General features: G+C 51.9%; 2 protein-coding genes across 2 annotated transcripts; one reads left to right on the top strand and one right to left on the bottom strand.

Moving 5' to 3' along the window:
* The first annotated feature begins 860 nt into the window (after positions 1-860).
* BO72DRAFT_415383 (WD40 repeat domain-containing protein) lies at positions 861-3131 on the top strand. Its single transcript, XM_040942570.1, has 6 exons — positions 861-1321; positions 1382-1495; positions 1561-1600; positions 1666-1761; positions 1827-2479; positions 2575-3131. Exons 1-6 carry the CDS (start codon positions 1312-1314, stop codon positions 2709-2711), a joined length of 1050 nt encoding a protein of 349 aa, XP_040796242.1. The 5' UTR covers positions 861-1311; the 3' UTR covers positions 2712-3131.
* A 333-nt stretch (positions 3132-3464) lies between these two features.
* BO72DRAFT_390106 (alpha-actinin, sarcomeric (f-actin cross linking protein)) lies at positions 3465-8049 on the bottom strand (the record flags this gene model as incomplete). The annotated part of the gene is made up of 7 exons (XM_040941791.1): positions 3465-4184; positions 4260-4326; positions 4380-4440; positions 5763-5955; positions 6025-7632; positions 7751-7817; positions 7994-8049. 7 exons carry the CDS (start codon positions 8047-8049, stop codon positions 3465-3467), a joined length of 2772 nt encoding a protein of 923 aa, XP_040796241.1.
* Between the last annotated feature and the right edge of the window lie 759 nt (positions 8050-8808).

The raw sequence follows: 8808 nt of genomic DNA, 5'->3' as shown, positions 1-8808 counted from the left end.
AGGGTGGATGTGGGCAAAGTCAGCGTCAACAGCCGGGAGGGGGGGGCGTTCTTACATCATCGCCGTGGCCCTCCAGGGAAGCGGAGATCTTGAACTCAGGCATACATGAACTGATAGCCTAGACAAGGGGAGTGAAGTGAAAGAGCTTGGTGGGGGAGATGGAGGGACTGAGGGAGGTGGTTTGAATGAGAAGGATGACAACGATAAGAGTGCAAAGATCAACCTCCAGAGCACCCTGGTGGTTCCTGGTTGGGAGGTAACAGTCAGTAGGCAGTACCTGGGAGCTGTTGCTTAGGGAGGCCATGGTACCTCCGCGGGCCATCACGTGGGCGGTGGCTCAGCTGGCTGGTTTGGGCGGGAAGAAGTTGCTAGAATCGGAGCAGTGGTTGATAAGCTAAATAGGAGGAGTCATGGTTGGATTGGTAGATAGGTAACTACGAAAGATTTAAGCTGTACATATCCAAAGACTGATAAGACTTCCTCAATGGTGGACCACTGAAGGAGTCTGAAGGTGGAAGAATAACGTTACTGAGTAGAATTGGTATGCTGGGTGTAACGCAAGTCCTTAACACGAGTTACAGTACCTCAATATCATTGTACAATATAGTCATAGTAGCACCTCTTGATTGATGATATCTATAAGAATAATTGTAGTGGATGTATGTAGTCTACCTGACAAAATGTTGATTCAAGATACTCATCGATATGTCGAGTAACTATACAGTCTTACAGTGGCTGAGATGCATAGATTAGAGTCTCTCACGTGTAGGCGATCTAAGCCCAAATAGGATTAGCTCGGGGATGGAAGGGGAATTAATTGTAAGGCGATCTGCGAATATCAAAAAAAGAGCACATCATCCCGTTGATTTGCGTCGCTTTCCTCTCTTCCGACCCCCCTGCTGGGCTCAAATTTCCCCTCGACTGTGTGTTGTAGAACTGAGTTGCCATTTATCATCTTTCTCAATCCTTCTCTGTACAGCCCTGCAGTGTGCGATTGTACAGTTCGACCTCTTCCCCCTCAACTTCCTGCAACCCATTCTTAGAGCTTCCCACTCCACCCCCCACTATTTGGGCCAATTGATGACTTGACGAGATCGACGATTTTCCTTTTGTATTTCTACATCCACTCATCTCCCTCATCCTTTGCTTAAATCCGTGATCTTGGTTCTCCGATTGTATCTCTGTTCAAACAGCTTGTATATCTGCTGTTGAAGACAACCATTGCTTGACATTAACGGCCGCCCGCAACTGATCGCGACATCAATACCCAAAGATCTTGTTATAAAGAATCTCCAGATAGAAAAGCTCAAAATGGCTGCTGGTGAGTCTCGAGGTCTTCATCTCTCTCTTTGCACCTTTGCTCATGACTAACATCTCATAGATATTCCCAAAGTTGTGCCATTGACATGCCATGGACATTCCCGTCCTGTGCCGCACATCAACTTCTCCTCCACCGTTGAGGATGACCAGTACTACCTCATCTCCGCATGCAAAGGTACGCTACGCTGCGCAGCCGCCACGGACCCTCATGAAGGTTGGCACGCTAATTCACCCGCACAGATAACAATCCTATGCTGCGCGATGGTATTACAGGTGACTGGTTCGTTCAACTTCCACATCTAGAACCAAAGACCTTGGCTCTCAGACTAATGATCACCAATCCAGGATTGGAACCTTCCTGGGTCACAAAGGTGCAGTCTGGCAGGCACGTCTCTCCACTGACGCCACCATCGCCGCAACTGCTGCGGCCGACTTTTCCGCGTAGGTTCCCAACCCGCGCAATCGTCCGAAGCCAGCCAGCTCTGGAACTAACATTCACCCCACAGCAAAGTATGGGATACTCACACGGGCGAATGCCTGCACACGCTCCAGCACTCGCACATTTGCCGAGCCGTAGCATTCCCCATGCAGCCCTCGCCCCGCGTCCTGGCCACGGGCGGCTACGAGAAGAAGCTGCGGATCTTCGACCTCACGCGCAGCAGTAGCAGCAGCGGCGGTGGCAGTAACAGCTCGTCGCCGACGCTCGCCACGGGCGCCTCCACCCCCGCCGAGGGCACGCAACCATCCACCGTGACGAGCTACGAGATCGGACCCGGCGTGCACGGTGGCACCATCAAATCCATCGTCTGGAACCAAGACTACAACATCCTCACCACGGCAGCGGAGGACCGCAAGATTCGGTGGTGGGACCTCCGCTCCCGCCACCCGGTGGTCGAGTACACCGTCGACGGGCCCATCGGCAGCTGCGAACTCAACACCCTGGCCGTGCGGCCCAACGACGCGGGCATCCTGACCGTCGCCGCCGGCAAGTCCGTCTACCTCTTCGACGGCCTCAACCCCGGCCGCCTCCTCAAGAAGATGGACTTCCGATACGAGGTCGCCAGCGCGGCGGTCAACAACGAAACCAGTCGTCTGGTCACCGGCAGTGCCGATGATACCTGGGCTCGGGTATATGACCTGCTCACCGGGGAAGAACTCGGTAGGTGCCTGCCCGCCTTCACCCTTGTCCCTTCTTCTCTTCAAACCAATCCAATCCCCCCCACAAAGAAATTACGGTCCTAACATCCCATGTAGAAGTCCAAAAAGGCCACCACGGCCCCATCTGGTCCGTAAGCTTCTCGCCCGACGGCAAGCTTTACGGCACCGGAAGCGAAGATGGAACCATCAAACTCTGGAAAGCATGCAGGGAACCCTACGGTCTTTGGCGGTGATGACCCCTCACCCCACTCCCCCCACCAATAAATCTAGTCCTGGCAGTGTCTAGTAGTATCTCGTTCTAGATTTCTAGCCTAGCCTTTTTCCTAGACGGTGGATTTTCTGAGCAAACCGAACAAGAGAAAAAGGAAGTCGATATGCTAGCAAGCAGACAAGGGGGCATGATGCTGGTAACATGATCATCAACATCAGCAGCAGCAGCAGCATGCAGCATCGTGATCAAGGACTCTCTCGTCTATACCCGACCATGGTCAATGAGTGATTGGACAACATGGGGAAGAAGAAGATATGATATTGCCTTATCTTCACAGACAACACACGCACGCACACACTTATACATACACAAAGAGACACACGGCACACCTTTCAGCAGGAAGGAAAGCCTTCGCTTTTTTGGAAAGTGGGGGGGGAAGGGGGGGTTTTGGGGGTTTGTCCACATACCATTACTTGTCTTGTTTTGCCTAGAACTATCATATCCTAGTTACGGCTCTCACTGAAAATAACATGGGTCTACCTATTTACTTCTGGATAGAGTAGCCCTTTGTCAACTGGATCATAGAGTAGTAAGTAGGGTTTCAATCTTTCTAGTTGATAATTCGGTTTCTTGGAATTGTGTCCGGTAAAAAAAAACCAAGATCCTTTCTTTCAATTTAATTACACAAAAACATCGGGATCATCACTCAACGCCTTCCCTTGCACAACCTAACCCACCCTGTAAACTCGCAAATTTGTTTTCCAAAGTTGACGCTTTACTCGATCATGTCAATGTCATCGTCTCCAGCTGCTGCCGCAGACGCAGGAGCAATCGGCTGCGGCTCATCCGGAACCGTCTGGTTGTCGGCCGCGCCAGCACCGGCGTTCGCCGAACCACCCCAGTAGTCGTCCATCTCGGCGTCAAGTTCCTCCTGGGTCTTGCGGGGTCGACCGTTGACCGTGCGACGGCCCTCCCCACCGCGGGTATCGCGATCGCCCTGCTGACGTCTACCACCACCACTGCCACCATTGGCAGGTCTGCGGGCGGGAGATCTTTGGCCAGGAACGTATCTGTCGATGTGCTCGGGAGGCGGCTTGGTGACGTCGCTGCGGCGGTAACCACCACCACCGCCACCACCGGCGCCACGACGACCGCGACGACGCCGGGAGTTGCCGTCGGGGCTACCGCTTCTGCTGCCAGGGCTCAGACTGCGAGCGTTACGATCGCGGGGGCGCTCCACACGGTCGAACAGGCTACCCTTGGGACGTTCTACGTTGTCAAAAGGGTTGCGGTCTCGTCTTCCGCTGCTGCCACCACTACCAATGAGTGTCAACCGGATGGGCTGACCCTTAGCGTTGGCACCGTCAAATTCGCTAATGGCTGTGCGCGCGTCGCTGACACGGTTGTAGGTTACAAAGGCAACGCCCTCGGAGCGGCCGGCCCGGTCGTAGACGAGGGAAACATTGCTGATAGGTCCGATGCGGGTGAAAAGATCCTTTAGAGGAGAGACAAGAGCTCGAATCAGACATGCACAGGCGAAGGCAAAACAATGTCTGCAAAGGCATCTTACCTCCAGGTCAGTCTCGTTGATATCGTAGTGGATATTCTCGACACGAAGCTTGGCTCCGGTAGATGCGCTATCGTCAAAGGTCAATCAGAGTGCTTGCTATAATGATAATGTGGAACATACTGTTCGTGCTCGGGAGAGTAACGGTCACCGCGCGGGCGTCGAGAGGCACGGGACGGGCGGGCTGAAGGATTTGAGTTAAGAATTGCTTTCGGCCATGTGACACTAGCATGTCGTGTTGATTGCTGAGATAGTGGCAGGAGGAAGAGGAGGAGGGCTAAGGACTACTCGAAGGTCAAAACGCACCATCTCTGTCGTCTTCGTATTTGTCATGAACCCAATCGCTATCAATGTGAAGACAAAAGGTTAGCAAACAAGTTACCCTGGTGAGTTGATGGTGACCGTCGCAGCCAGGGGAAGGGGTGCAGTTACAGATCCAAGTCGGGGCGATCTTCTCTGTAAGACTGTTGTGGTCGAAATAGAGAGACAAGGTCAGCTCGAAAGTCACAGTATATACTCGTGTAAACACAGCTCCATCATCTTGTTTTTCTGCAGCGATGCATGGCCGTGTGTGTCTGTGCGAGACGGTGCTACGAGGCCAGCGGATATTGCTTATCATGATGCGCGAGTAAAGTTCGGAAGGAGACAAGGAGGAAGGACCTGTTCAGTCGTGTCGTCAGGGAGGGGTCCAGATTGCGAGGCGTCGGCCGGAGAGCCATGAAGCAACACGGTCATACCTTTCTTACGCCATCACGGCGACGGCCTTGGGAAGGACGGCCTTGAGGAGGACGACGGCCACGATCCTGAGGTTGCTGTTTTTGCTATAGATTGGGCAATAATCCGTTAGCAGAGTCCCAGATGAAGTGGACAGTGCTCCAGGCCAGAGTCCGTATGGTGGTGAAGTTGATTCCGGGGAACTTACAGGGCGCTCGGCGATGATCTCGTCGAGACTACGATCCATTCTGAAAGCTGTCGGAGACAATAAGGTCTTTTGCGAGAGGCGAATAGAAGACTACACTTATGAAATGCAGGGAATAACAGCGCCTGCACTGCGGGAACGATTGAGGATTCAAGTCAATGAAGGATGAATAAGAGAACTTGGGAAGGCGAAGAAGGGACGGCGGAAGCTGCAGCCCGGGATTGGATCCAGGCCGGGACGTTTGTCCACCCCCCTGTTCGTGCACGTGATCTCCCACCTTTCATGAAGTGCCGGACGGATTGCAACAATTACATTCTATTCACGTTCTTGAGAAACACTACTTCTACCCACACAGAGAAAGAATCGTACATATCTGGAATGACAACGAACCTTGAAGAGGACCCTCTTTTTTGTGCTCCAGATAACACCAATCGCAACCTTTAACAGCAATGTCCGGCAGATGATATGGATATGGAAAAAGGAAAGCGAAACAGAGGAACACCGGGTGTGCAATGCAGCCAATCATGCAATAAAAGAAGAAAAAGAGGGGATGATGGAAGAATGGTCAAGTAGTCATTAGCTTTCACCATTGGCAGGTGTGTTCAATTGGGTCTCATTGTACTCCATCATCTTGCCCATGAAGCTGATGTAGTCATATTTGGGGAGATCGCGATCCTCCTGCAAGTCGGGGCCTTGGTGTGGTGGCATTGTCTGTACAAGGTGATCGATGACCTCGTCGGGGATAAGGGAGTGTCGCAAATCAATTTCGGTCACGTATGGCTGCGCATCATTAGTCTCATCTGCACAATACTAGGAGAGGAGCCACGAAGGGGAATAAGTAGTACATACCTTGCCATCCGCGACTTCTCGGAAACTCTGCAAGACCTGCTCGGCGGAATTCTGATCTTCCACCACGCTGACCATAAAATGGATGAATTGCTCGAAGCTGACACCGGCATTTTGAGCTAGCCGAGCTGGCCCACATGTCTCAAGGTAAACCTGATGCATCTCCTCCTCGTCGTACACAAGTCCCAGACTTGCAAGTGCAGCGGAGAATTCGAGCTCAAGAAGTGTATTTGATGAGTCGCGATCGAAATGTCTAAAGACCGACTCGAACTCCTCCAACTGGATGGGGGTCAAGTTGGTCATGTTGCGGGCGACGAGTTGGTTGTCGAGGAAAGCCAGCTTCTTAGAGATGCTCGATTTGACCAAACTCAACTCGTAGGAAAGTTCATCTAGGGTGTATGTCGTCCAATCGTTTTCTTCGATGTTAGCTTCCGCACACTGTTCGTCCAAAGCCGCGATGGTATCTAGGAATGCGTCGAGGGGAGGAAGGTTATCATTGAGTCTTTTGACATGGGCTAGTTGGTCTTCTACATCGCCATCAAGACCAGATATAGCCAAGGACAGCGTCTTAAGTGTCAATGCGAAGTCGTTTGCCTTGTCCGCGAACGAACGACGGAGCGCATTCTTGATATCTCGGATCGTTTCGTTGATGAGTTGACTACGCTCGTGCTCGTCGCGGGTCAAACCCTCCCATTGCTCATCGCAAACCTCCAGACTAAGCTCAGCTGGAGGTTCGTATGGTTTGAGACGATAAGTGCTGAGTTTAGTCTTGATGTTTCCCAAAAGAGCCGCAAGATCCGACTTTTCGGCCACCCATTGGCGCTTCTGGTTTCTCTTGTACAGCGAGAATTGGTGAGCCTGCTCTTTCGCATCCTTGTAGGTACCCTCGAAGGACGCTGTCTTCCACGCTTCGCGTTGCGCGGCAATCAACCGCAGCAGCTCCTTCATCCTCCGCTCGTAGGAGTTCTGCATCTCCCAGGCACCATGCATGTTGTTGATGAACTTCTCGACCCGACGTCCGGCATTCTCAACCCGTTCCAATTGCGAGAAGGCGTGGAACCAGTAGGCGATATACGTCATGAGCGACTTTTCGTCCGGTTTCGCAACATCGCAAACGTCGTCAACATCAAGCAGATCAGGGATCCCGATTTCGTTGGAAGCAATGTCGAAGGCGAGCTTCATGTTTCCGCGGTGGTCCTTCTTATCCAGGGCATCGAAGTCGATCAGATCCGGGCGGTGGATGTCCAAAAGCGCACAGAAGGCCAACCCATCGTTCCAGCTGGTAGAGAAATCACGGACTTGCACACCTTCGTAGCAAGCTGTCTTGCGCTGACACCACAGAAGGAGACCCGCCTTTGCGGTCATACCCTCCGCATTGATGTCACTGATAGTGAATCGAAGAATCAAAGTCCAGATCAGACCCAGCACAATCTTTCTATTGCCGTCCACGACATCTTCGGCGCCGATATTGGTCATCTGAATCCTCCGTCCTTTGATGAAGTCAAGACTCTTGTTGACATTTTCGAATTTCTGCACACGGAGCTTTGGCTTCGAAGCGTAGCGGCCGAGCGATTCTCCGCCGAGAATTTCGAGTAGATGGATAAGGATGACCTATAGAGATTCCACAAGAAACGGTGTCAACAGTCCGACTCTCCTCTGATTTCCTAGTGGTGCTGGTTTCGGGGGCTCTCCGCGCGGCATCGGGATAGGTATAGATCAGTAAACTCACGCCATCGGAGAGGTCGACGACTAAATCATCGATAAAGATTCTTCGGACCTTCAACTTGTCGTTGAGCCTAGGGAAGGGTGTGGTGTCAGTTCATGCGACTTTGGTGGGCTGGGTAGAGTGCAAGTAAACAAAGAAACCCAGTCAGTCGAGGTAGATAGCAGTGCAGTGCCCGAACTGAAGTTGGAGGGGTATCTCCCAAACGTGCTATGCCACCCAACTGCTTTGAACAGGGGATCGACACACCATTTTGTGAAGGTCTTCTGCTGTACATTAATCCAGTGTTTCTCAACCGCCAACATGGTGAACGCTGTAGATGGAAGTAATCATCCAGGGCGTGGGCGGAGAAGGGCGGTTTTTTTGCAGATGAGAAGCACGGACTGAGCGAGCGGCGGCTGTTGCTTTCTGTTGCCGGCAGCGGACGGAGACTCGGGCAGATGGGGCGCTTCTGACAATGCAAGTGACTTAAATGGAAAAGGCAAGGCAGGATCTTCAGGCCCGCAGCACTAAGAGATTAGAAGTGTGCGTTGTAACACACGATTCGCTGGTGGTTCGTTTTGTCGGTAGTTGGGAGTGTGGTTGGGATGAAGGAGGTTTAAAGAGTAAAGGAGTAAAAGAGTAAAAGAGTAAAGAGTAAAAGAATCAGGCAGCCCGTCAGATTGGGGAAAAACAAAGAAAGAAAGATAGGACGTTAGGTACAATCCGAACAGATGGAGTTACAGCTCCGAGTAACTTACTCGGAAGCAGATAAAGGGGCTGACTGGCAGGTGTTGCTTTGGTGGCATTCAATGTCAACCTTCTCTCTTCGAGTTCCCCCCTCTCTTCTTCCCCCTCTCTCTTTCTCCCCTCTTCTTTCACCCCCACAGCAACCAGTGGGTTGAAGAGTAACCTGGAACCAGTCGGCTGCTACCGGTTGAACCAGACATTCTACAGTACCGTACATGATTTTGAGTGTATTACAGCCAGGTCAGGTAGCATCAGGCAGATTCAGGGGAATAAGATACTAAAGCCTACATAGGTAAGTAAATACGGTGGAAGTCCAACACCTACTGGGCAAATCC

The sequence above is a fragment of the Aspergillus fijiensis genome (genome assembly GCF_003184825.1).
Source record: "Aspergillus fijiensis CBS 313.89 unplaced genomic scaffold BO72scaffold_80, whole genome shotgun sequence".
Taxonomy (NCBI): domain Eukaryota; kingdom Fungi; phylum Ascomycota; class Eurotiomycetes; order Eurotiales; family Aspergillaceae; genus Aspergillus; species Aspergillus fijiensis.
Note: the sequence above shows the minus strand (reverse complement) of the source record. Positions and strands in the feature narration are given on the sequence as shown.

Excerpts from the sequence above, each read along its gene's own strand:
- BO72DRAFT_415383 (XM_040942570.1), top strand. Across the intron at positions 1,601-1,665 it reads GATGGTATTACAGGTGACTG|GATTGGAACCTTCCTGGGTC; the intron begins GTTCGTTCAACT and ends TCACCAATCCAG. Across the intron at positions 1,762-1,826 it reads GCTGCGGCCGACTTTTCCGC|CAAAGTATGGGATACTCACA; the intron begins GTAGGTTCCCAA and ends TTCACCCCACAG.